The sequence below is a fragment of the Neospora caninum genome, chromosome XI (genome assembly GCF_000208865.1).
Source record: "Neospora caninum Liverpool complete genome, chromosome XI".
Classification (NCBI taxonomy): Eukaryota; Apicomplexa; class Conoidasida; order Eucoccidiorida; family Sarcocystidae; genus Neospora; species Neospora caninum.
The window spans coordinates 3223482-3249212 of NC_018397.1; the positions used below are offsets into that span (position 1 = coordinate 3223482).

A 25731-nucleotide genomic window follows, 5' to 3' on the forward strand; every position below is an offset into this window, starting at 1 on the left:
GATGGGTCGCTCTATATTGCTCGAGAGAAAATGAATTATATGCTATGATATCCAGCAAAGGTGGCATGCTGTTGGTAACGTGAGGTTTCTCATGTGCTGTCACGGCCACAATTAGCAAGAAACCAGGGCGAGTCCTGTACGGACCGGAACCGATGATCAATTAATTTTGCAAAACGAGCTTCCTTCGGTTGGTGGTTGTTTTCTTGATGTGGTTCACATTCCTTTTTCCCTCTCGCTGGACATTCTATAAAGGCCCGTATGGCTCTAAGAGCCTTCTGAGGTCTCGTTGACTCATTTGCTAGACAGTTCATATTCAACGCAAGCTACGGTAGCCCAGCGGTGATTGTGCATGATACAGACTCTTGTCCGAACGCGCTGAATATTTCGGAACACTGCTAAGACAAATGCCGCAACGGAAACCACGGCGGTGCTTTTGCATTCGGCTTGAGCATGTCTGATGAAACGAGAGCACCGGAGTCCCTCTCGTCAGGTGCATTGTGACTCAGGCTTCCTGCATTGTGTTTTCAGCAAAGCCGGACCCAAGTCTGCGCCTGCCCCTTGTATGGAGTGGGTTCGCCCCTATGAATGCAGTTTTTAAACTCCTGATGTATACTGCACGGCTGCTCGCGTCCTCCGGCAGGAGTTGCCTTAGTGATCTTGCATCACTACCATCGACTGACATATGCGCGTGATGTCGAGCAGATATGCAGTTCGTATGCTTTCTTTAAGCAATAGAATGAGAGTAAAGTGCTTTCCGAGTCGCGGTAGCAGTGTCAGCAAACGACCCCCCCCCCTCCCCCGCCCATGCCACCGCCTGAGCCAAGGCAGCCCCTCGAGGCATTTCTCGTGGTTGTCCCTGGAGGCCCCATATTTCCAACACTTTTGCTGCCGGGAAGTGTCGGAAAAATTATGCTTCAACGCATTTCTAGTTACCGTCCAGGGCATACCGTTCTAGTCACTGAAGCCAGAGCTTCTCAGAACCAACGGATCAGTGAGCCATGCTGTCGCGGTTTGTATGCCTAACGGAAAGTACCAGGCATCCCTTCACCCCTTTTATGCCCACTGAGGCTGACGCCTCCTCATTGGCAACTTCGGTCCGCATTTTCGCACCACCGTGAGCGACCCCTCTGGGCAGTCGCCTATACCGGTCATTATCGGGAGAACAGCGAGTTTTGCGGGGAACAAGCTACCATGACGAATTATCTCGGATTGCCTGATTTTCAAACAACGTATCCTAGTAGGATCAAAGAGGGGACCAGGCCGTCACCGTCCATTGGCGAACATCGTTATCACCCGCTTCTAACATTGGCTGCACGCTCTGTGACCCGCACTACTGTCGCGATGTGTTCTGTAGGAGTACGAAGTGAAGGGATGATGGAGCGAGCGGGTTTATGCTTTCAACACAAAATAGAGCGAAGAAGCAGGGGAGACCGAAGCCCCCATAGTGACCTGGAGCAAGGCTTCAGGATTCGTATCACACAGTCGTCCCCGCCTGTAGTTTCGCATCCAGGGTGCACCGCCGAAAACTGGGTGAAAGTCGCAGAGGATGTCCGGTCTTTCGGTACGAAGCACACAAGACTGGCAGGAGTAGAATGCCACAAAGATCATGCGAAGCGGATTCGACGACAGACGGCACCTCCCCATTCCCAGCTTGCGACGGTGGACTCGGTCCCTGATGCGCGTAGCACCCCGACGGGCGCATGCTCCTTCCGGGGAACAGTACGGAACACAGGACTTGTCGAGCTGCTAAAAAGAAAAGTAAAGGTTCTCGTCTCAGGGAAGCCGAGGAAACCGTCTCACAAAGTCGAGATATCCTCAAATATCTTTCAGGGAAGAGGCTCTTCGTGACCCATCAAACATCGTCCATCGCTGAAACTGGCCCTCTCTACACTCGACTTCGCAGATGCCCCAGCGCTAGCTGCCAAGCCGTTGGGTTTGCCGAGGTAATCGATTGTGTGCCTCGTGTCTCTAAGTCTTGCGCACATTCGGCGAACTTCCTCTCGACGTAAATTGGATTTCCCCTATCCTTTGTCGAAAGGAGCGCGTGTTTGAAGGCCCTTTGTCTGTTGCAACGGAGCCATGTGCAACTGGACTGTGCGTGGCAGTTCGCCCGCGGAAAGCGTGCACTAGCATGAGAAGCGTTTCTTGGGAGTGTTTGCCAGGCACCAAAAGAAGCGAAAAGTTACAAGCCTTTCCCGCGCGTTCGTGGCCGAAACTGTTTTCCGGTTCTTCACATTCGTGTAACGACACTGTCGATCGATGTTGTTCTACGTTTCGACGTTCCCGAGTCAGCTCGAGCTCTCCTAATGATTTCTGTTCCCCTGTTCCGGATTCTCTGGACAGGCACTGTCAGGGACCGTCCACGACAGGGGCACCGCGCTTTCTCGAGAGAAATCGGTTTTTCTCCTCTCCAAGAAAAGCCATGAATGCGTTTTGCGTGTAGAGAACCTTTCGTCCGAGATGAGAGGCCGTCCGAGGTAAAAACGGGATAAAGAGGAACATCTTCTGGCAGGGACATTCTCTTCACACAGTCCGGAGAGAGTCTGACGTCGAAACTCGCGATAAAACGCGTGTCTGACCTTGAGCAGCACGCCGGTCCTTTGATAGTTTTTCTTGTGAACTGTGTTGTGGCAACTGCTATCGACGCCCGCACACGTGACACCTTTTAACGTTCCGACCAAAAAATGGCGTTTTCATGGTTTTTCGCCCAGCAGCCGTCTGAGGCGGCACCATCCCCGGTCACAAGCTCCGCTGCAAAGCAGGAGGAAAAACCCGAAGGTGTGTTGAACAAGACATTCTCCGGCGAGGCGCGTGCCAAAGATCTCTCCGATTCAAGGGCTCGCTTCGCGCACGGTCCTTCGCGAATGCTCTCGCGTCACCAGTCGACCAGCTCGAGAAGACGCCCGCAGCATGTAGGGCCTGTTCAAATTGAGTTCGACGACGAACCTCCTGCCGCTTTCTCTCTCCCGATAGGAAGCCGACCTTTTCATGTTTCTTATTCGGACACCCGGAGCGCCGAACAACGGCCTGGCAACCTCGATGGAGCAGACCACCGCAGCGCCCGAGAGAAAGAAGGGCGAAACAGTGAGAGGTCCATGTCTGTGGACGGTTCGATCGCGCGATCGGCGGTGTCCGTCGGAGACACTGCGAAGACTGCAAATCTGTTTTCTTCTCTGTCTCGCCCGGAGATAACCGCGCAGCGTTTCAACTCGCCTTCTTCCCAGAATCCAAGTTTGCAAGGGATCGCACCACAGCGTTTCCTTCAGCATGACTCGACGTCGAAAGAGACGGCACTGCCGACTCGCGCGCTGCTGCACAGTAGCAAGGAAGAGGAAGACGATACAGATCTTGTTGTTGGTCCCAAAACGTTTGGATTCGCTTTAACCGGCCGGAGAAGAACGCTATCGCAGTTTCCCTCTCGTCTAACCACTCTGCCTTCTCTGCGCTCCTTTCCCACTGCGAGCGGAAGTGTACAGACCAGAGCCTTGGCGCCGTCGCTGAAAGGAAAGAGAGGTTTTCGAGAGGCGAGGGGAGGTCCGAAAGAGGCTGAGAAAGGCGACTCGCCTCATTCATCCAGTGTATCTACAGGGGTGCCGGGCGGCAGGCCAGGTGAAGGGAACCGGGTGGGAGACGATCAGACCTCCGGTGAAATCCTAAGTCAACACTCTACTTTTTCGCGTGCTTCCGCAGAGCCTTTGGGCGACGAGAACAAGCCACAGACGCACCGTACCGCCGGCACTTCCTGTCCCGCTTGTGAATCCAAAGAAGGGACTCCAAATCTTCCAAGGCGTCTACAACGATCCCCAAGAAACGCCCGAGAAGACGCGGAGCCCGTGGCGCAAGCTTGCGCCTCGTCTGGAGATGGCTACGCGCATGTAACAGCGTCTCAGTCGCGCCCGCCACACTCTCTCCAGGGTCCGTTGCCGGCGCCCTCGGCTGAGTCTCCAGAGCGGCCCCAAGCTTTCGCTCTCGGTCGGCATCCGTTGCGGTCGAGCGCTCGAGTGAGCTTCGCTGCCGCTCCCTCAGACGCTGCCGAGTCGAGGGAGAACAAGGCGCATGACAACGAGGGGCAAAAAGCGGCCCAGGCTTCCGTTCCTGCCTCCCCCCGGGAGTCCGTCACTGAAGGCGATCTTCGGAAGAATCACAATTCCGAGAGGCATCGCCCAGGAAGTCCTTCTTCTTCTGCGTCCACGCGCGTTTCAGAACTGGATACCACTCTCTCGTCTTCTTCCTCGTCGTCGTCTCTGCCTCCCGCTGTGGAAGACTCTTCGGGGAGTCGACGCCGAAGCGACGGCGAGGCGAGCAAAGGGCCAGAGGCCGAGGCGACAACGGCCGAGTCAGGCTCTCAAAAGACCCGCTCTTCTGCCGGCTCAGGCAGACCTCCCTGCGAGCACATTCTCCTCGTCGTCCACGGCATCGGCTGCGAAGCGGAAGGGGGAGCAATCCACAAGCAACAATTCGTCAAAAGTCTCGCGCTCGTCAACGAGTACTGGTTCTGGAAAAAACCTGTGGAAGTCCACGTGCATGCAATCAACTGGAAACAAACGGTCATTCACGCTCAGGAACAGTAAGGTGCAGAAGACACGAAGCGGGCGAGACTGAGAGAGGCACAGAGGAGACCAGGGACAAGGCAGGGAGTCGGCGGGAGGGGTACGACACAACGCAGGGGACGGAAGAGGCACAGGAGCGAAAAAGTAGCCCCAAGGACCGGAAACGAGGGGGGACAAAAGGGTACAGAGATACAAGGAGCACGCAGATTGCGATATACACAGAAAAAGACATCGGAGAAAGGATGGACGCGGGATTGGCGGGGGCCAATGTTCGTGAACATATCCGATGTGTACGGGGTATTGCCACCCGGCTAGCGAAACGCAGGTGGATCTCTTTTTCGTGTTGGTACATGTGGAGGGTGTGGAAGGGCCTGGCGCCTGACTGACTGATTAACGACCTAGCGTCACACGGAGAAGATCAGCATCGAGCATGAGCGGTTCACGAGTTCGTTGTCCTCCTCTGTTTCGCCTTTCCGTCTCAGCATGTTTGAGCACATCACCCTGAAGGACGTGTACGAGACTCGGCGCATGCTCACCCTCACAGCTGCAGATCTCCTTTTCTTCCTCACCCCTCGATATGGCGATTTTATTATGACCCAGGTTGCGGAACAGCTGAACGAGGCCGTCTCCAAACTGCGCGCTGTGAGCCGCCGTCCTCGGCTTCTTGCGTGCTTCTGTCTCCTTTTCCGTCTCCTCATTTCCCCGTTCCCTGCCGCAGCGCCTCCCTCCCCTCGGGGGGCTGTTCGTTCCGCTCGTCTGTTCCTCGTTTCCTTACAACATGGCGGGCGGTGTGTCTTTCTCAGAGCTTCCTCGCTTTCCGGTTCTCTCGCCGTGCCACGCCTCGCCGCTTCTCACTTTGCACCGGCTTGTCCCCGTTATCGCTTTTCTATCCACTGCCATTCCTCGTCACTCTCCGTCTCTCTTTCTGTCCGCGTCACTCTCCGTTCTCTTGCGCGCCTCGTCACTCTCCGTCTCTCTTTCTGTCCGCGTCACTCTCTGTTTCTCTTTCACGCCTCGTCACTCTCCGTCTCTCTTTCTGTCCGCGTCACTCTCCGTTCTCTTGCGCGCCTCGTCACTCTCTGTTTCTCTTTCGCGCCTCATCGTTCTCTGTTTCTCTTTCGCGCCTCATCGCTCTCTGTTTCTCTTTCTGTCCGCGTCACTCTTTGTTTCTCCTGCGCGTCCTCGGCATCTGTCTTTAGCATCCCTCGGAGCGCTACAAGGACTCGAAAATATCTGTGCTCGGATATTCCCTCGGTAGCGTGATGGCGTACGAACTCCTCGCAGGCCGACCCTTCCGACCGGTAAGCCTCTTGGGAGCCTCAAGAGGAAAATGAAGAAGAGCTGCTGTGCCCTGTTCCCCTCACCGCGTGCACAATTCTGCGCTGCCTCGTGGGTCTGGATCAACTCTGTCGAAGACGTTTGTTTTCACGCATGCACTTCCGAAAAGCGTGTCCAGCTGTCCTTGTCACCCCAATATAGATGGGTACACAGAAGTTAGCATATCCTTAGTACAAAGCCGGCACGATGAACATAAAGAGCTCAGCTCCGGCGGCGTAAGGACTGGTTCAGTTTCGTGCAGGATACACCAGAGGGTAGCAGAACCTGGGGGTGAAAACAAACAGGGTCTCGTCTGCGAGCGTGAAGGTGTCGCGCGGAGTGATCAACTGGCTTCGCAGAGAAAAGGCATTTGAAAGGAGGACGCGCCAAAGCGGTCGGCTCAGGGCTCAGTTCCCCTTCCCTCTCGGTCTCCTCCTCGCTGCGAGAGGGGACTCGCGTGAAGCCATGCAGCGTCTCGGCTCTTTCACTCGTGACGCTGTGTGTCCGCTTTAAGAGATGCCTCCTTGCCCTTCGCTCGCATGCATCCCTCGTCTGTTGCTTTGACGTTGTGCGTGCAGTCGCAGTTCAATCCGACAACGAACCCGTCCCCGCGGCTGAACTTCCACGTCGATTCGCTCTTCCTTCTCGGCAGCGCTCTCCCAGCCTTTCTGCTCTTGCATGCACCCGAGGTATCGATGCCTTTCTCAGTTCCACAGACAGATATCGCTCACAAATTTTCGTCGAAGGCGGGAACACCCCCGATTGGACTCCGGTGCACACCCGAGTCCCGGCAGAAGAAAATACAAAAAACAGCCTCGCGGCAATCCATGCACTGTGCCGACTGCAGGCAGATCTATTTTTGTATACATGTATCTGTTTCAACATATCTATATCTATATATATATATATATGCAGAGAGAGAGCCGTATCGGCTGCACGGAAACATGGACTTTGAGCGCGTGCATACGTGGGTCACAGAGCAAAGCTGTGAAGGTTCTCTGTGTTCGTCCCTTGGTTTCTCTTTTCGTTCAGATCCTCAAGCAAGGAATGTGGTTGCCTAGGGATCTGCGGCTGTATAATATTTTCCATCCCTGCGATCCTGTGGTAAGCGGAGACCGAATGCGTGCTTCCTGTGTTGCTTTTGTAGCTGTTGTTCCTTTCTCAATGCGTTTTCCCCTGCTAACGGGGCCTCTGAGAAACTCTGGATTTGCACATCTTCCTCGCCGTCCGTACGTTTCTCACGCCATGCACACACGCTCGGTCTCTCTGTGCTTCTGCGCGAGCAACCTCCCTACGTATTTGTTCATCCTTCCTTCTCCAGTCCTCCATGTAGGTTCTTCACAAGTCGTTGTGGAGGTCGTGCCGCATGCACGACCGTCACTAAACTGTGGGTGTGAGGCGTTTCAGTGTTGTGTTTCTGTGAGGTGTGCTTCGTCGTTTTCGTGTCAGGCATCCGTTCTTTTCCAGTGTCGCGCGTTTCTCTGTTTTTCGGTTATTCATGCGCTTTAGGCCTTCCGACTCGAGAAGCTCGTGTACCCTCAAATCCGACAGCTCCCACCGCCGGTGCTCCTGGCCTTCTGGCGTACCAACGGAGTCCAGAAGTGGTACGAGTGGGACATGAATGTTCAGGTGAGCTGTGGGGCTGTCCGTGCACCGCTCTGACTGCTGTTTTTCTCCCTCTCTGTACGGAGTTGGCGGATGGCGTTTCGTGCTCACGCTCGATCGAAAAACGCGCGGATGATCCTAAAGAATGATGCCCCTCGTCTCAGGGCGATGTCTCTAGGCGAGTCGTTGTGACCCCGTTCCCAAACCCTGCTGCCGAAGGGAAAAGGCCTTAGGCGGCTTCCTGAGTTACCTCGGGTTTCCAGGGACATCTCCCTCGTCCTCCGCCCTTGGCCCCTCTCGTTCTCACTGACGCCTTCTGTCCCTATTTCTTGTGCCTGTCCTTCCCCGCAGCACGCGAAAAATGTGCTAATGCAAAATATCACAGACTTTGCGTCGACAATCAGCAACTCGCTCTTCTTCTGGTGGAACACGGAGAAAGGCAACCCGAACCCAGAGGGCATCAGCGTGTTGGACTCGAACGCGACAGCCGCTTCAGCTGCCTTGGAGGAGGCGAAGAAGTCCAAGGCAGGCCTGCTTTCGTCGTCCTTCTCTTCCGCTTCTCTGGTCGGTCCGTTGGGCCAAAAATCTAAGCCGGCTGCAGCGCGTCGGGCGCCGAGCAGAGGGGCGACCCTGTGTGACTCGGACGGCCTGCGCGATGCAGGAGACAGAAGGGACGGAGCGGGCGGAAAACTGGGGTCGATGGAGACACCTGGCGGTCGAGTCGTGGGCGGCCAGGCCGCAAGCAGAGCGCATCGGAGACAGTTGGACAGGAAAGGGAGCTCGAATGCCCCAGCGAGTAGAGATGAACCGAATAAGGCGCTCCCTCTCCGTAAGTGCGACATAAAACTCGCTGCAGAAGGAAGAACTCAGAGAGACGGAAAGCCTAAAGAGACGTCACACCATGAGTTCAGGGTTTCCCGTTCTCCACCTTGAATACTGTCGCAGAGGTGTCTCGCAAAAAACGGTCGCTGTGTTCCCGTTGTTTCTGATAAACTGGGCTCTATGTTGCTCTTCTGTCCTCAGGGTCTGCCGACATGCGTGCGTTCCGAATGCGTAAGTCCTCTGCGCGTCCCTCTCGATCTATGAGATGCGGGTCAGAGAGTTTGTTTCACTCTCTGGTCGATGCAGGCATAGTACGGCCATACGCTTAGCCGGGAAAAAAAGCAGCATTTGAGGAGGCGCTTTACGGCCGGTGAGGTACGGGCGCGTCTTGTTCCTCTCCCGGTGTCGAGTGGGAGAAGGCACTCATGAATCGCCTTCGCGCCCTGCGTGTCTCGCGCTTTATTTCCACCTAAAACACTTCCCCTTCGGCACGCCTTGCTGTCGCCTCCGTGTACCACTTCTGTGCTGCCCGCGTTTCCTCTCGGGGAGCGCACTTTGATGTGTGCTCTAGCTTCTCGTGTTTCCTCGTCTGCACTCACGTTTCTTTTTCTGGCGTCTGCGTTCTTTCAGGGATGAAGCAAACGCTTCCTCACGTGTTGATGCGACACACTCGCGCAGCTGACAGCAGTGAGGACGTTGAGTTACCTCTTGCCGAGAACCCCACGTTGCTTCCCCGGCTGCCGCCTCTCCCGTCGCTACGGAGCTCGCTGTCTTCATCGCTCGCTTCTGCTGATTCTTCTCCGTCGTCTTCTCAAGGGGACCTCTCCCCCTCTCGTGCTTCCTCTGCCGCCTCGTCGACCGCTTCGTCCGAAGATGCTCCACCTGCACTCCTCACGGACCAAGCGCCAAGCAGCGAAAAGGAAGGCGTCGACAGCAGCGGGGCGAGTAGCAGGGACAGAGATGCCAGGCGCAGAGGGGACGGTGCCTCGACAGACGGAGTTGTGTCTCTGCAGGCTGCCAGCGCCGCAGTAGTGGCGGCGGGAGCAGAAGTTGAGAAAGCGAGGAGTGAGGAGGCGCCTCAGGGAGAAACAGAGGATCACGAACAGAAGGCGGGAGGAAGACAAGGAGACAGTGAGGCGACGGCAGCGGTGAGACTGCTCGCAGAAAGAGAGGCCGAGGCGGCGCCGTCGAAGGATCGGTCGGAACATCGGCGAGGGGTGAAGGATGGAGACGGAGACAGAAGAAGGAAGGCCGAAGACGATGCCGCGGCGAAAACGACGGCGAGGCAGCGGGGAGGCGAAGCGGCTGACGGCGACGCGGATCAAAATATATGGGACTTGCTGTACAGGTCGAATTCGAAAGAAAAACACGAAGAGGGTAAGTGAAGCAAAACGAAAAAGTCAGGGGGAAACAGGTTGTACGCGGAGCCAGACGCGTTGTCTTCTCTGTACTTAACTGAGTGCGTATTTCCGTCGAAAGCATATGAGCAGACGCGTCACGAATCGTTTTCGCGTTGAGATGCGGCACATACAAGTCACGGTCGCCCCTGTCATATGCCGACCGAGTCCGTCCATAGATATGCACACGGCGGAGACCAACACAGAGGGGCATAGGCAGAGGAGAGGTTTTTATTCGTATACGGAGAGGACGGGTCTCCGCCTTCGTCTCCGCCTCTCTAGGTCGGCCGCGTTCCATGGTCGCAAGTGCGATTTCCGTCCCTTCCCCAGGCGAAGTCTCTGATGCGACAACGTCGAGCACGGGCAGTGGTGCCTTTGCCCTTGAGCAACTCGAGCAACTTGAACAGGAAACCTCTCGAGCGATGGCCCAGCTGGAGGTAGGCCTACCTTCCCCGACCGGGGCATGCCGTTTGGGCTGAGTTCGCCTCTTTGTCTTTGTTTTCCCTTTCCCCCCGTCTCTCCCGGTCCTATATATCTCTGCACCATCTTTTTACTGCCTTCTGCCGGACCGTTGGGGCCGCCGGCGCTCGTGTGAGGAACCGACGACATGTAGTGCATGCAGATAAGCTCAAACACGCATGCTTCGGCTGCCTGCGTCTGCGTCGCAGTTTGCATCCTGCCTCATCTATTCAGTGCATTTCCTCCGTCCCCGAATCGTCTGCGTTCCTCCAGCATCGTGTGCTGTGTTTTGCTGTCTCTCTGTGTGTTTCCCTTGTCTTTCGACCTCCAGACGATCAACGAACAGACGGGCCCGGATATCCTTCCTGTCCGGATTGACTTCCAACTCCAGGTTCGTTTCCACTGTCCTTTGCTTTCCTCTTTGTTTCCTTCCGTGACGTTCCTCCCCCCTTCCTTTCATTCTCTCTGCTTTGTGGCTTCGCATGTCCTTGGATCTGCTCCTTTCGTCTCGTCACAGTGTCGGTTGACTGGTCGGGCGTGGCCACAGAGAGAGGTACGGAAAGAAAGACGTTTCCGCGGTTGCTTTTGTGGTCTTGGGTATTTCTCAGGAGGATACAGCAGAGCACTACCTCTCTTCTCTGGCGATGCTCCAGTCGCACTTCAACTACTGGAAGCTGAAGGACGTGGCCTTCTTCATCCTCAAATGTTTGACTGGGACGAATCCGACGTTATCATACACAGGTACGAACGCTTCGTGCACTCTCCAGTGGCTGTGGTCTCTGTATTACCCTTGTATAACCCCCCTCTTAGGATGCGCAACTTCAGCTGCGCGGTACCACGTGGGATGCCGGGGCAGAAAGTTTCTCTCGTGCGCCTGCATAGAAGAGGCGCGCGTTTCTGCGATCTGAGGCCCGATGCTTCACACGTGCAATGCACACCCCTACTGCCGCCTCCTAGGACTGGACGAAAACGTCGCACGTTGCCCAGGTGACCGGTATCGCACGAACGTGAATCGTGTGGAAACGGCTTCCCAGAACAGAGCGGTACTACTGCGAAATATAGGCAACGTTTTATGGTATGGTAGATTTCGCGTCTCTTTGCGTCATTCGTAAGACGGATGACGCGGTTTGGTTGATGTTCGGACTAGTTCTCTACCGTTTCGTTGCTCCCTCATGCGTCGCTCGTTTCCGGTGAATCTTCAGTGTGGGGTGCCCCCGGACTCCGTCAGGCGGACGCTTGCCCCTTGGCCCGCCCCCCCCCCCTCCGGCACTTTTTTTGCTCTCAGTCACACACATGCGCTCGAGCTTTTCCATGTGTTTCTTTCGTGGAGTCAACGCGACACTGGGATGGTCACAGCCAGTCGCGAGACATCTCGGAAGTGTTATTCTGTTTGTCTCTCAGTTCCAAGTCTCTAAACGGACGTTGCAGCATGCCTGTGATGTGCAAGCAGACCATCTGAAGCAGCTCGAGTGTGCCGCCCGGAGAGCTGCTGCGAAGGCGGAGCGTGAATGTGAGTCTTCCAGCGTGTGGCGGAAGGGGCTGGGGAAAAGAAACCTGGTGCTGTCGTTCTGAGATCCGCATTAGGCAAGCGGTGGTGGCGGTTCCCTGTTACCTGTCAGGCAGAAGTAGCCCTCTACAGCACACTTTCGCCCGAGGCGGCGGGCAGCGTACAACTGACGCTTGTCCCTATTCCCCGGAGGGATTGTATCTGGGCGTTGGGCTGCGTAGCTGAAATTATTTGAGGATTCGTCTCTCCAGGTGACCGCGCTACTATTGTTACCACACCTGACTTACCACACCAGCCTACAGACACACAAACGTACTTGTGGCCGGTCAGGCGTACTTTCGACATACGTGAAGTAGATGACATATATGCACGAGAGATGAATAAACATTTGCATGTGCATTTCTTTGTGTAGATAAATCTGCCTGTTTTGTCTACAGCCACATTTTCGAGTGTGCAGTTTGCTCAATGGTTTCTGGAGAGTGGTCGGTACACTCTGTATCAATTTTTTCTCTGTGGCATTTTTTCTGTCATTTTCAGCGAATGAGGCAGAGCGTCGACGACAACTGAAGCTGGCTGCTGCTTTACACCGTCGTCTCGATTCCTTTAACGGGACGAGTGAAGGGGCTCAAACGAGCCGAAAAGGCCGACAGCCACACGCGAAACACGGGTCCAGTCCATGTGGGGGAACTTCAGGAAAGCGCCATTCTTTCGAGGCCTCTGAGCCTGCTGAGGGACTGGAGAAGTCGAAACATCGGCAATCAGCATCAAGCAGCGCAGCGACCGAGCTGTCTAGTGAAGGCGAAAGCGTAGCTGAAAGAAAGGGAGGCAGCTCTGTTGACAGCGAAAGGGGTATCTCAGCTGAGAGTGGTTCCTCGAAAGCGCAGTGCACCAGTCGCAGCAGCCACAGCGATGGAAAGGCAAAAGCAGGGAGTGATTCCGCAGATTCCAGTTCGGCGGAGAACACATCACAAACCAGTCAGGAATACGATAAAAGCGCGAGAAAAAGACACCTAGAGAAGCGCCAACAACGCGCCAATGAGAGACTGTCCACTCGGCGCACAGTCACAAAGAGTTTCAAATGATCGTTCCCAAACGCAGTTTGGTTTGGCGAGCTTTTCGCTTCGGCACCGAAACAACAGGAACGTCACGGACGAGCTGACAGAGACGTCACCAGCCCTTCTATGGCAGAGGTGCAGTCTGTTATTCGCTCTTTCGATTCTCTAGTGGGATGCCTTGTTTTTCAAAATTGATGCGTATAGACAGGAACCCGTGTCGTTATGGTGTGGTCCAGTACGACGTGATCGTATCGTGGAAACTGAGGGTGAGAAAACGTCGGTAGGATCGAACGGTGTTTGCAGCCTGTAAACACATTGTTCTTAGACACTTCATAGTTTTGAATGGGGAAAACTACAGTGTCCGTGGCAGGGAAACTCGAATGAACCTTTTTTCAATGTAGTTTTTTCAAGCACTTGCGCTTTCTCCTGCTCAAACACCCCCCCTTTGCCACGCTGAAGGGTCAGGTAACGTTGTAGCCTCAGTGTGGAGAGCAGGTTTGCTTCGACTCTGCAAAAGCAGACGCAGACGTTGAGTCTCACAAAGACTTCGTTACGATCCAGACTCTTTACAACGAGAGTCATTACTCTGCCCATATTTTGCCGATCATAACGTTCCGCAGCCCTCACTGCGTGCTTACCCTGAACCCCTTGCGAGACGCTGTGGAGGTACGCAGCTCTACAGTTGACGGTTGCGTCTTTTGTACAAGAAACGCTCGAAAAAAGGATGTTGTCACATACACCGTGACGGAACGCGTCACCTCGGTTTGTTTCGACTGCTGTCGCCGCATCGAAAGCCGGGAAAGCGATGCGCGGTTGCCTGGGGCTAAGAGTAATGTAGGAGAGACAGCGGTCTCGACCGCTAAAAGGCAGGTGAAGACCGAACCCTTCGTCAGTACGGGGCTCCAACGGCATCCCATACTGATTTCGTTCGGCTCCACTTTTTCACAGCGAATGGTACATCTGTGTTCTGACGCCCACTTCGAGTGCTGCTCAGCGACGCACGTGCTACAAACTCCAGGCACTCTACTGCTCTGGGGCAAACCCGTCGCTCCGATCGCCATCTGCTTTTACCAAACGGCCGAGAGGTGCCCGCTGTCCGTCACCGGCGGTTCCTCGTGGTTGACTTACAGTTACAAAGTTCGTATTTATTCCTCGCGCGTTGTGTTCTGCGATTTTCAGAGCGCGTCGTGGAAGCAATTTGTAAATAGTTTCCCTCCTCTGTTTGAAAGGAATGCGACGATGATGGGCATACCGACAGGCGTGCGTCTCTTTCTCCTGTTTGCGGTCTTGGTCGCCTGGCCTGCTGCAGCGAAGGAAAATGAAGATCAGGGTACGTTATTGTTGCTGGCCACGTTCTGTGGCGCTGCCGGGATCCTTAAGGACTAGGAAACGCGCGTTTCGCTTCATTGAGGGATGGCAACGTGGCGAAGCGCCAGTGGTCTGCACCTGTTTTTGGAAGTGTTAGCCTGCGGTGTGGGATTAGTCGGGCACCTGGCAGCACTGAAGAGGAAGACACATGTGAGCGGCACGGCACACTCACCGCATTCAGCCACAACCTACGGTTGACGGGCATCTCTGTCGACTGTTGGGGCGCCATCCCCGTCTACTGAGATTGGTCTCTTGTTAATTCTATCTCGCCATTCGCAGTGGTTCCTTTTGTTGGCTGTATGCATCGTTTTGCTATTCACCTGTGCTGTTGTTCGACGGGTAGAGATAAGCGTGGCCGGTGAGGCACGACAGCCTAGGACAGAGGTGCAACCCACTGCTAGAATCATAGATTGGCCACCGAAAACCGATCTTCATGAATACGTAGATAGAGAGAGGAGCTTGTCTTATCCAGATGACTCACTCACTCTCTGTAAGCGGGACAAGAGAATGTCGCCAGGGAAATAAACCGAGGATGGGAAATGATGAGTCGACTATGCACTGGCAAGGGTCTATAAACGTCCAGTAAATATGACAGCAGCGCATGCAGCTGCAGGGCAACTTTGGTGGTGTGTTATTCTACAGGATGTATTTGCTCAATGGAGTACGACCCTGTATGCGGAACGGATGGGAAGACGTACAGCAATCGCTGCCAAGCGGAGTGTGCAGGCGTTGATGTCCTGGTGGAAGGAGGTTGTACAGAGAAAAAGGATAAATCCAAGCAAAAACATTAAAAGCAGCAAAAACTGAAGTCGGTATGGTGGCATCTGGCTCCTGTTGTTCAACACAGGGCCGAGAAGAAGGGGAATGGTAGGCTTTCGGCGTGCGTACCAGGTGCTTCCGGAAGTTGTCGCCCATCCTGATGATGCAAACGATCTTTTGTTTGTGGTGCAGTCAAAATATTCGCCCACTGGCAACAACGATTGCGAAGAGGTGGGACCTCACGACTTCACTTTTGCCGTGTTTGATGGGTGGCAGAGCTGAGTGGGGGGGGGGGCGATAATATTGTCGCAAGTTGGTTTTTGGTAGTCCTGTTTCTTGCCGCGCTGCTCAATGTTGGGCGAAACAAGAGTGGAATCGCTGTAAGACAAGCGACGACGTTTTAGGTCAAAGAGTATTTGCGTGGCTAGTGAAAAGCAACCATAGACTGGCTTCTCTGTTCGGACGTGTGCGGCAATGATCAATTTGTCGTAGGATTCAGAGATATGGACCATCGTCAACGGGGTCGGTAGGTGTGCTCAATTCCCTTAGGAGCCATTAATCCCCCAGCTCAAACGGTCATTCTGGAGACGTTCACAGAGCGTAGTCTAAATCACCCGGTGATTCTGTCTGGAAGAAAAGCTACACCGTGGAAATTCAAACGCGCCGAGCTAGTGTCATCTTTGACAACCGCCGGACGCGGAGGCGAGGCGATCCAGAGCAACACATTTATGTTTTCGTCGGGAACCTGCCACGGATTATATCGCTTGGGACGGAGCCGACAAAAGACCAGTTTCGATCCACATGTTCAGCGGGTGTACACGGATGTAGCGTATACACACTGATCAAGTTCCGCTGGTGGTACCAGATGGGTGGCAGAAAGGTGCGAAATTCACAAAGCAGTTCGGCCATGCGCGGGATATACACACCGTATGAAGACAATCGGCACGTTTTGGTGAATGCTTTGTCGAAACTGGCGTTTCGCGAAACCAGTGAACAGGTGCACGTCTAGAGATGATCAAAGGTACTGGGTCGTGCGATTGCCTACAGTAGTCCACACCTCGTGAAAAGGCGGTGGCCCTTCCTCAGACTGGAGCCAATTCTCGATCACCCTTCGCGAGCACAGGACAGATTATCCAGCAAAGGAACTGCGCGTTTCTCGGGTCCTTCCCCGTGTGTCGCTGGCACCTCAGAAAGCTGCTCACCGTCAGATGCATCAGGGGGACGACGCCCCGCACTGTTTCTCCCGTTTTTCTAAGAAGCCAAACCAAAGGCATGCCAAGAAAAGACGCACGCCCAACCAGCAAAAGGATCGTGCATCACCCCGGGCCCCCCCTATTTTGCGGATGCCTCCTACACACGCATTAGGAAGAATTCGGACACGAAAGTGGTACCGTCACACCGGATGGCAACAGACTCTCTGCAACAACACAGATGTTTCCAGGTCCATGATGCGGGCGCTCGGAGGTACACACCTCCTGTACCTGCGCCCTTGACGTCTCGTATCGGCATCGAGAAAAAACCTTGTAGCCGTTTGCAGCCCCTTACACTGCCCGATCCTGACACTGTCCACACCCGGGCTGCGACTGCGGGTCTCTGAAAGCATTATGCGCGTTGCACGGCCGAGGCTGTTCGAGAAACTCGGTGATGCAAGAAGGTGATCGCTCGACGTATGAAGCCTCGTGACACCGTCAATGCTTCTCAACACGCATAAATTGAGAAATGAAGGCAAACATCTCTGCTGCGTTCCACCAGTCGCCCACTTTTACTTCGAATGCGATGGTCTCAGGAACGTCAGGAGGTGCTTTTCGCCACGGCATTAGCGTGTGATGCAGCCTTTGACCAGCTGTCTCTTCACCGTCATCCTTTCCCTTCTTCCTTTGGTTCTTCTGGCCTTGTTTCTTCCGTTGTGTCTCCCGCCTGCCACCGCCACGTACCACAGCAGGTTCGTTCTTTCCGTCTAGCGCTTGTCGGTAACACCCGCGTTCTCCTGCATCGCTGTCAACACCATTGCGGAGACACAGAGGGTCTACCACTGCCTCACCCAGACGGCGATAGTCCTCATCAGTTTCGCCTCCGCTCTGTGGTCCGGCGTGCGCCCTGTCGAAGGAGTCGGAAGTAGCATCCGTCCCACGAGTCACAACTACAGCTTGAAGACGGGGAGAGGTGTATGGAGTCGTCAGCGCAGATGATACCGTCATGGTGCGATGCCATCGTGGCCCAGCCGCTCCCCAATTCTCAGTTCCGTTTCCTCGGTAGCTTAGACCACTCTCCCCACCAGACCCAGGCCAACTAGCTTCTCCAAGGACGGATGGAGTCTCGTCTCTCAGTTTCGAAGTGTCCCGGCCTCTGGGCCCGAACGGACTGGTCGCGAGTCGCAGACTTGAGGGGAATCCCAACGGACCTCCAGCTTCTTTGGCCTGCATCTCGCTTGATCCTGCGGTGGCAGCGTGCGTCATAGCTAACGCTGCGGAATGCCTAGATCCGCGGGAAGATCCGCTGTCTCCCCTGCCCAAGGCCAGTTCTTCTTTCGGATACCGTTGGGAGTCAGTCGACTTGTTACGAAGCACGGGAATGTGCTCCGCGCCTCTGTGCCTGTACTGACGCCTTTGGTCGAGCCCATACCCGCCAGTGGTGTGAACCGGATTGGACCACCAATCGTGTCGCTTTTCCTGCTTTCGAGGAAAGCGAATTTCAGCCGCCAAACCAGCACGGGAGAGAGGAACCTCCCCCGACTGACTTGCATTCTTGCTCTTGGCCAAGCGTCCCGTCTGACTCAATCGTTCGCCACTCGAACAGAGCTGTCTTTGATGAGCAAATCCGGAAATCGCCTCTAGGCTACCAGGTGCATCGTCGCCCACAATCACCTGATGAAAAACATTCTTGGCAGTCAACCAGTTCCACCTCCCGCGCCTCCCCGCCGCGACGTCCTCGGCTGCTCGAGCAGCGGCTTCTTCTACGTAACCTCGGTAAGCCGCTTGGGGGTCCAAAAGGTCTGCCCTTGAGAGCCGCAGCCGATTCGCGACAGTGACTCGAACAATAGTGTCTCCGGAAAAAGACAGAGGCGGTGATCGGCACGCCAAGCTCAGCCCCTCGCTTGGACCGGCAGCGGCGCAAGACCGCGCCTTCGGCCCAGGAGCTGGGCTAACTCGGGAGACTTGAGACCTTCCAGCTGGCACCGCGGCTTCAGACTCAGTGTGCACTGACGTATGCTGACGCCTTTCGTGCCGTCCAGCTGCGTCTGCTGTTGTGGGCAAGGAAACAGGGGACGTGGAGAGCGGGTCAGCCGTGCCGTCCTGTCTCCTAGGCGGACACGGTTGCTGTGACTGTAAATCGTCTCTCAATCGTCCACCGCCGCTAGAACCGCACAGCCACGCTCGGAGAGGCACGCGCTCGAGAGATGCATGCAAGCCTGGGTCAGCTTCCGGATGAGGATGTGCTAGGAGGGCAGGCCCACGCCCAACGCCTTCTTTTGCATGCGAGGCTCCTGGGGCCGTCGGACTTAAGAGTGGCGGTGCGACGTTCATGCTTGTGTCCCAGAGACGCCCACTCCATGGCCAGAAGAGGCCGGCGCCGCCAGGAAAGAGAGGCTGCGCACCGGGCCCGCCTTGAGAAGGACAACACAGGACATGAACGCCCAGGATGTCCACCTTGCGAGCAACCCACTTCACACGGCCTTCTAGAATACAGAGAAGTAATTCTTCTGTCGCCACCAGATAGTCCTGAGGCTCGGTCGATGCGTATGAAGGTCGTGGCGCTGCATAGAGGCGGGCAGTCGTCCTTGCTCTTCGATGGTCTTCTTTCTGGCGCGCAGCGCCGCTACGATTGTCTACAGCACCGTCCGATTCAAACGGCTCGCCACCGCCTCGTTCGGCCCCTCCCCCAGGCGGCGTGTGACGCTTCAGATGCTCCGGCGAGCCGCCACAGGTTGCGTCACCTTGTCGAGGAACCGCTCTTGCCAGTTGTTTTGCTTCCACGCAGCCTACCCCACCAACGCCAAAGTCGCGTGCCTGCCTGGCGGCCGCCCCCCGCTCCAGCGTCACGCCGGCGAACGCAGGAGTCGGTGACCCCAACGAGCCGGCAGCACCCTCGCCCGATGCCCAGTGCACGGGGCGCCCGCTGCGGTGCGCCGGATTCGAAGTTCTCAAGGGCAGAGCGGATTCGACCGGCTGAAGAACGCCCCGAGCTGCAACGGACGGAAGGGTGTCTCGCAGGAGTTTCACGGCTCGAGCCCTGTGAAAGCAATATTGTTGAACAGTGTGGTCTGAGGGGAAGGCCCGCGGGGGACGGAGGAGTCGGACCATCTCCGCCTTTTTGAGAGAGCTGGACAAGCCTCGGGAAGTGCACTGAATGAAGGTCAGGGCGCTGCCGATGGTGCCGAAGAGCAGAGCCGTCACGCCAAAGACGAGGCCCAGCAGCAGGCCCATAGGACCGCCCTGCCGGAAACCCCGGACGGGATAGACGATGGTTGCCACAAAGGACGAAACGGCGAGCTGCAGGGCGCCTAAGCAGCCGTACTTCAGACCGTCGCAGAAGTTGCTCGGATTCTCAATATCATCCCGAGTGACACGGATCGAAGCTGGCCACATCGCCCGCAAGCTGTCTCCTTCCACGAGGTGGAGGTACTCGAAGAGACGAAAGATCCCCGACACAAGGTTGCTGATAGACCCACACAGACCCATGGCGACTGCTTCGAAGAGACGCCGCAGACCGCGCCAGACCGCCACCCGTGGCGGCTCGGCAATTTCCTCTGCATTGTTCGACCCTCTGACGAATGCGTCTTTGACAAAGGCCTTTGTGCCGGCCGAGAAGCTGGTAACGAGACTGAGAGGATTCCCGATGAGGTCAATCGAAGCGACAAGCTTGTGGACCTGGCGGAGGCCTTGCTGTGCGTAGAGTCTCAACAGCGCCTCGCCCAGCTGGTCGCTTGTACTGAAGACAGCTCGGTGGAGGACGAGACGAAACTTCATGGGGAAATTCGTCACATCGGTCATCGTTCCGCCGACGAGCTGAAACTGCCGCATCGCGACAGCGTCCGTTCCCGTTATCGACAAGTGTCTTCTGTGCTCCCTCGGGGCCCGCGCGGAGAGGAGAATCTGAATCGGGCGAATGCAGAACGTGCGGATGTAGACGGGCTTCGCGTTAGCAACTCTTGCGGCCGGAACTCGCGGGAGACCGCGGAATTTCTGGAACCCTTCAGTGCGAGGATCCATGCTTGCTGCTTCACGGATTTCGCGCACACTCTTTGCCTGGAAAGCCCGGAAGTACACGTTCCGGAGCTGGACAAAACATAAAAGGTAACGCACGAGTTCGCAAGTCGTGTCGACTTCCACGTGGATGGATACTGGAGCCAGGGCGCAGTCAAAGTACTGGAGAACCGTCGCCTCTTGCCCAGATCGCCCTCCAAACTGGACACGCAAAAACGGATTTTCGCCTTCCGCCAGTTTCATCTCGGCTGCGGCCTCCTCAAGACGACGCAGCTGCTGTTTCGCCTGCCAGCCTCGGGTGCCTCCTCGGGACAGCGCGCTGTCGTTCGGAATGGCGTTGACGGCACTCTCCGCACCTCGGCCCAGCTGTTTGTCCGCTCCGCGCGCGTGTCTTTCCTCGCCCCAGACAATGTATGGGCGAATCGAGCTCGCGATGATGTTGCCCACTTGAGCACCCGTGAGGACGCCTTCCCCGAGAGTCGCCCCCGCCTTGGCTTTCTGGTCGCCAGCTGCCTGGTGCTGTGCTAACTCGTCCTCCGTGCAGGGTCTGACCACCGTCTCGTGGCGGGCCCCGGTCGTGCCGTTGTCGACTTGAAAGCGATGGATCGAGAAGAGAAAGTCCGTGCGCCCTCCAGCGTGCCTTGCGCCTGCGTCGAACCCGAGGAAGGGAAGACTTGGAGCCGCATGGAGGGGCGCTGGGCGCCAGGAAGCACTCCAGGGTACAGAGGCGGCAGTGGATGGCAGCGCCGGACACCGTGCAGCCGCTCGGACGCCAGAGGCGCCAATGTACAGAAGCTCTTGGGGACTGTCATCCACTAGGGAGACTCCACACCCTTGAAGACGCACCTCCAGATGAAACGTCACATTGGCGAGTGCCGGAAAAAACGAGGAGGACGCCGGAACTGGGGCCAGCCATCCGTCCTGGAGTAATGCGTCTGGTGGGATCCCTTCGGCGACTGCACCCGAGAGAGGCAGACTCTGAGACACATAGGGAAAGGCTTCCTGCATGCGTCTTCCGGGACCTAAAGAGACGTCGTCCCGCCTTCCTACCGGCAAAAGCGGGGCGCTGCCCAGGTTCCCCTGCCGTGAGAGATCGGCCAGTCCGTCCGGAGACGAGTGCCGCCGTTCTCTTGCTATGCCCCAGCCGGAGTGTCCTGGGTCATCCCGGGCTCCTGCGAGATCAGTTACCTTCCGGACGAACCCCTGAGCGGCGTGCGCTGATTGGAGGGGCGAAAGCAAACCAGATGGGAACTGACCGACGGGACCACGGCTGAGGCTTCTTGAACGGCCCTCAAAGGCAAAGGGCTGAGAGTCTGCGGTTGCTGCCGTCGTCGGAGACCTCCGCCGAAGCCACGGAGGAAGTTGAGGGTCGTCGATGTGCATGCAAGAAGGCCTGCGGGTCCCCGGGCGTCGATCGTAGCACCAAATCGCGTCTGGGCAGGCACTGCTCCCTGTTATCCCTGATCGTCGGAGACGCGTTCGGTCCGCGTTTCTCCCTTCTGTCCAAAGTCTGCCAGCCTGGAGGTGAGTGCCGTGCTGGTTCTTACCAAGCCCCCTTTTGCTCTCCCGTCCCAGCGTTGTCTCGTAGTCACTGTGTACTCGCTCAAACTTCGCAAACTCAGGAAGAAAGGGTGAGGAACTGAAGCGACTCGTCGCGGTCGTGTTGGCTTCCCCGCAATTCGCCATATCCCTCGAATGGAGATTTTCCCGAGCTCGCTCTCGTCCACCAGCGTCTTCGGCGTCCTCTTCCTGTCCTTCCATTTGCCTCCCCAAAGTTTTCGGGCGGGTGCGCCGACAACTTCCGTGTTCTCTTGGCGCCGTTTCAGAATCGGATCCTTCCTGCCCATCGCGTGTTCGACCTCGCCAGACTGACCCAGGCCTCCTGCCGGTTTTCGCGTGGGGCGTTTCGTGTCTCGTTTCGAGCCCCCTGTGTCCGTCTCGACGCGCCACGTTTTTACCACAGCGCGCATTGTCCTTCGCCTGGCCGCTGAGTCGACGCCGAGGAGACGCGCGCGGACTCGAGTCGGAGACAGCTGTCCCTCCGCGGCCGGAGACAAGCCTGCGCAGGCCCTGGCCGGAGAAGCGAGGGGCACGCGACGTGGTGGAAGGCGCCGAAGCAGCCCTAATCAGTGTCAGACTCGACATCGCTCGGCCCAGACTGCGTGACGCCGAGAGATGACGACTTGGCAACTGCTGTGACTGTAGGCGCCGGAGCCGATGGGGGCCCGTCGACCCCGTATGGGAACTGCGCGAGAGTCTCAGCGCATCCCGGAAACGTGTGAGCGACGGTTGGCGACGAAGCGAGGCCCTGTAAGTGTCCTCATTGGAATCGGCCTCGTCGAGGTCGTCCTCCGTTTCGGTACATCCTGACTCCAAGTCGGAGGTATCGCTCTCGTCCTCGTCATCCTTCTCGGAACTCTCAACGTCTGTGGCGCTGAGGTCCGGCGAGTTCGACAACAAGCGGGTGGGGGATGGGTCGCGTGCAGGCGGACCTCTGTCTGCCGTGTCTTCATCTTGGCCGTTGTCTTCAGACTCTGTACTCTCTCGTCGTCGAGGCCGGCTCCCGTGCTCGCCTTCTTGATCCGTCGCCGCTGTCCACCTGCATCCTGCGTTCGCGGCATCGTCACTGGTCGGCACTGCCGTCTGTCGTTCGTGAATCGCGTGCTCCACAGGGGTTCCCGACCGAGCGAGAAAGGTCTCCAAATCTGGTCCGAAGCCGGTCCGCCGACAGGCAGATCCCCAGGGCCTCATCGGTGGAAGGATATGGCTCAGAAAGCGGTCGAGACTGTCGCTGCGACTGCTGCAGGAACTGTCTCGTCGATCTGTGGGCTCCATGAAGCAGGGGCCTCTGGTTTGGGGATGCCTTTCGTCGGCCTCCAAGAAGACAGCAGGCACACAGTAAAGGTGCGGCGCGGCGTACGCGTGTCGGGCGCTAAACAGTCCAGAACTCGTGCGAGGCTCTACCGACCCCGCCGACGACTCTGAAGACTCATCTTCTGCTCGGTCGCGGTCGCGCCCTCGTCGGCTGAAGCATCCGTCGCTCGCTACGCTTGTGGAGTGGCTGAAGGGAAAGTCCGTGGGCCTCCGCCCGCTCTCGCCTTCGCTGTGAACGAGACTGGCAGACCCGGAACACAGCGAAAAACTCCAGGCATCCGCTAACCCGTGCCGACAGCGCGATGGACACCACGCGCGATAACGCGAGGCTTGCGAGTTCGCGTGGTCCCTTCTCGGTAGAAACGGGCCGTGGGACTCGGTCAGCGACCGATCGCTCCTGTCAGGCCATTCTGAGAACCAGCCGCTGGGGTCGACAGACGCGTCGCCGACCAGACTGCCAAAAGCGCCCCATTGCGATGGCCTGGCCTCGTGAGAGTTCCACCGGATTCGAGAGCCAGTGGCGCGGATACTCGCCCGGGGCCGCCGACTGAGGGAGGGCAGAAGTATCCCGCTGCGGTCGCCGCCGTTCCCGTCTCTTTTGAGGGGTCCAACTCTTCGAAACGTGTTCGTGTTCAGCATCTCCAGTCGGGTCTTGAGCCCCTCGAAGCCCAGCCCGCCGCCTCGCTCTGCGTTTCGTCTGCGAGCGTGGAGCGCCTCATCGGAGAGGCTTCGCTTCCAAAGGACGTGTGGCTCGCTCCCCACGGTCGTGCACTTGCTGCCTATCTCTTCAACCTCGCTCTCGCCTCTGTCTCGCCCTGTGCGTGCCGCGGGGAAGACTAAGCCAAGGACCTTTTTCTGGGACAAGGCGCCCACGGGCCCGCCAGGGCCAGCCGGCGTTCTTCGTAGGCCAGGTCCCCACGGCGCGCCTGCGCGGGCCCACGGGAAGGCCCCGAAGACGCTTGGCCCCCGTCCCGCTCCCCACCTCGCCCCCGTCTGAGGCTTGGGCACTGGGCAGTCATGCCCGCTGCCGAGCGCGGCGCTCGGCGGCTGGTTGGCACCTGCACTGGAGGCGTGGCGGGAAATGAGCGAGCGCGGCTTCAGCAAGCTGACCTCCCTGCGGAAACCCTTCCAGGGGTTGCCGAGGCCAATCGCCGTTGCGGCGTTCGCCATACGGTTCCCCATCGTCCACTGAGCGGCACCCGACGCCTCCATGGTCTTCCATTGGCCGCCAGGCGCTGAGCCAGGCTCTGTCACAGAGGACTTCATTCGCGGCACGCGCCAAGCGTGGCGGATCGCGGGCACACCCGTCGGGGAGGCTGTGTACCCGCGGTCGAAGGGATTGGGCGCATACGGCGAAGGGACGGGGAAAGCGCCTGGGAAGGCGCCCCACGGAGGCCCCCCCAAGAGTGGAGACGCTCGAGGGCAGACCTCGGAAATGATCACGACTCGGCGACCCTGGTGCACGTCCGTCACGAAGAAGAGTCGGTCGCAGCGGGATGCAGATGTGGGGCCGGCAGCTCGTCCATACGGGGACAAGCTGTAGGGACACTCTCCGGGCGCGAAGCTCGGAAAGCGTCTCGGCAGCTGAAGCGATCGGTGCTGCTTCACGCGCTCGATTTCACACGTCCGACTGTACACCTGGCCCTTCTCGAAGACGCTGAATCGCATGATGCGCCGACTCCGCTGCGGCTCCTGCCACGCAAAGTCGCACTTTTCTCCTGGTAGCAAAAAGTCCTTCTGGGCTCGAGTCTTGAGCCCGGAGCCGGCCTGGGAGAACTGGACGACACTCCGGCTGAGGTTGACAAGGAGAAACTCCGCCCGCTTCGGTTTCGAGAAGCAGATAAACAACGCCGCGTCTTCGAGTGCGCGAATCTCAACTTCAACGATGACGTATCTACGCCTGGAGCGTGCGATCGCAGGCCACGAGTCTCGTGCGCGCGACCGGTCGCCCCGTGGCCGTTGGAAATGCGACTCAGTCCCCACTGCAGGCCCCACACTTCCAAAGGGGCCCTCCGCGGCTGTCTCGAGAAGCGGGCCCGATCTGGGCGCGCGCAAGCAGGAAGTCTTCGAGCGAAGCGACACGCCTCTGGACATCGTCGGGCTCGACTCGAGAATGCTCGAAGTCTGGAAGTTAACGTTTTCCAAAGGTAAGGCCACACGGTGGGTGGCATTGCCCTCGTGTCCGGACATCGGCGTGGATGCTCCCACACGCGAGGCGGGGACAGCACCTGTCTCGTCCTCCTTGAACCCTCGTGAGGTTGAGCGCTCGCCAACAACAGTCCTGTCCAACGGCTGCACAGATTTCGATGTCGCCCGCTGAGCCAAGTCGCACCGGGGCGCGGTCCGCAAACGAATTTGAAAGCGACACACTCGGTTGATTTGAATCTCAGACGACCAAGTAGGAGTAGACGTGGAGGCGTCCTGGGACTTGCCTGGCCTCCGAAGTGTCGGGCCTGCGAGCTTGTGGTACGTCGAACGCGAACACGAAGGCGACGCACCGGCGACCGTGGCGAGAGACAGATCTCGGTCTGCGTCGCTGTGTCGGCCGGGGGCATTCGGGGCGACTGACTGCTTGCTCGCGCACGACGGCGTTGAAGATTTCGATCGCGCGCATGGTGTGCCCGACGCATCGGCAAAGTTGGCGCTCAATTGAGGCAAAACGGTAGGTTGTCGAATCGCGCCTGGCGTTGTCGACCCCCGCCCGCCCTGGGCGGCGAGGGAAGGACCGTGGTGGACCCAGTCATTTCGGCGGGTCGCATCCGGGGTTGGTTCACGTGGGGATACGCGCTTGGACGCGAACGGCGGCCTGCAAAA

At 57.4% G+C, this 25731-nt stretch overlaps 3 protein-coding genes across 3 annotated transcripts in view; 2 read left to right on the plus strand and 1 right to left on the minus strand.

Moving 5' to 3' along the window:
* Window positions 1-2684: 2684 nt before the first annotated feature.
* Window positions 2685-12739, plus strand: NCLIV_056880 (conserved hypothetical protein; the record flags this gene model as incomplete). The annotated part of the gene is made up of 13 exons (XM_003885243.1): window positions 2685-4567; window positions 5033-5192; window positions 5750-5851; window positions 6446-6556; window positions 6900-6971; window positions 7377-7496; window positions 7824-8301; window positions 8925-9671; window positions 10022-10128; window positions 10482-10541; window positions 10759-10891; window positions 11601-11660; window positions 12195-12739. The coding sequence occupies 13 exons, from the start codon at window positions 2685-2687 to the stop codon at window positions 12737-12739; spliced, it is 4578 nt and encodes a 1525-aa protein (XP_003885292.1).
* A 1291-nt stretch (window positions 12740-14030) lies between these two features.
* Window positions 14031-14887, plus strand: NCLIV_056890 (hypothetical protein; the record flags this gene model as incomplete). The annotated part of the gene is made up of 2 exons (XM_003885244.1): window positions 14031-14042; window positions 14723-14887. 2 exons carry the CDS (start codon window positions 14031-14033, stop codon window positions 14885-14887), a joined length of 177 nt encoding a protein of 58 aa, XP_003885293.1.
* Window positions 14888-16527: 1640 nt separating this feature from the next.
* Window positions 16528-25731, minus strand: part of NCLIV_056900 (AGAP005082-PA, related) — a gene marked incomplete at both ends in the record, with an annotated part of 45504 nt that continues 36300 nt past the window's right edge. The window contains one exon of the mRNA XM_003885245.1: window positions 16528-25723. Within this exon, the coding sequence (XP_003885294.1) occupies window positions 16528-25723 (9196 nt within the window). The remainder of the gene's footprint in view (window positions 25724-25731) is intronic.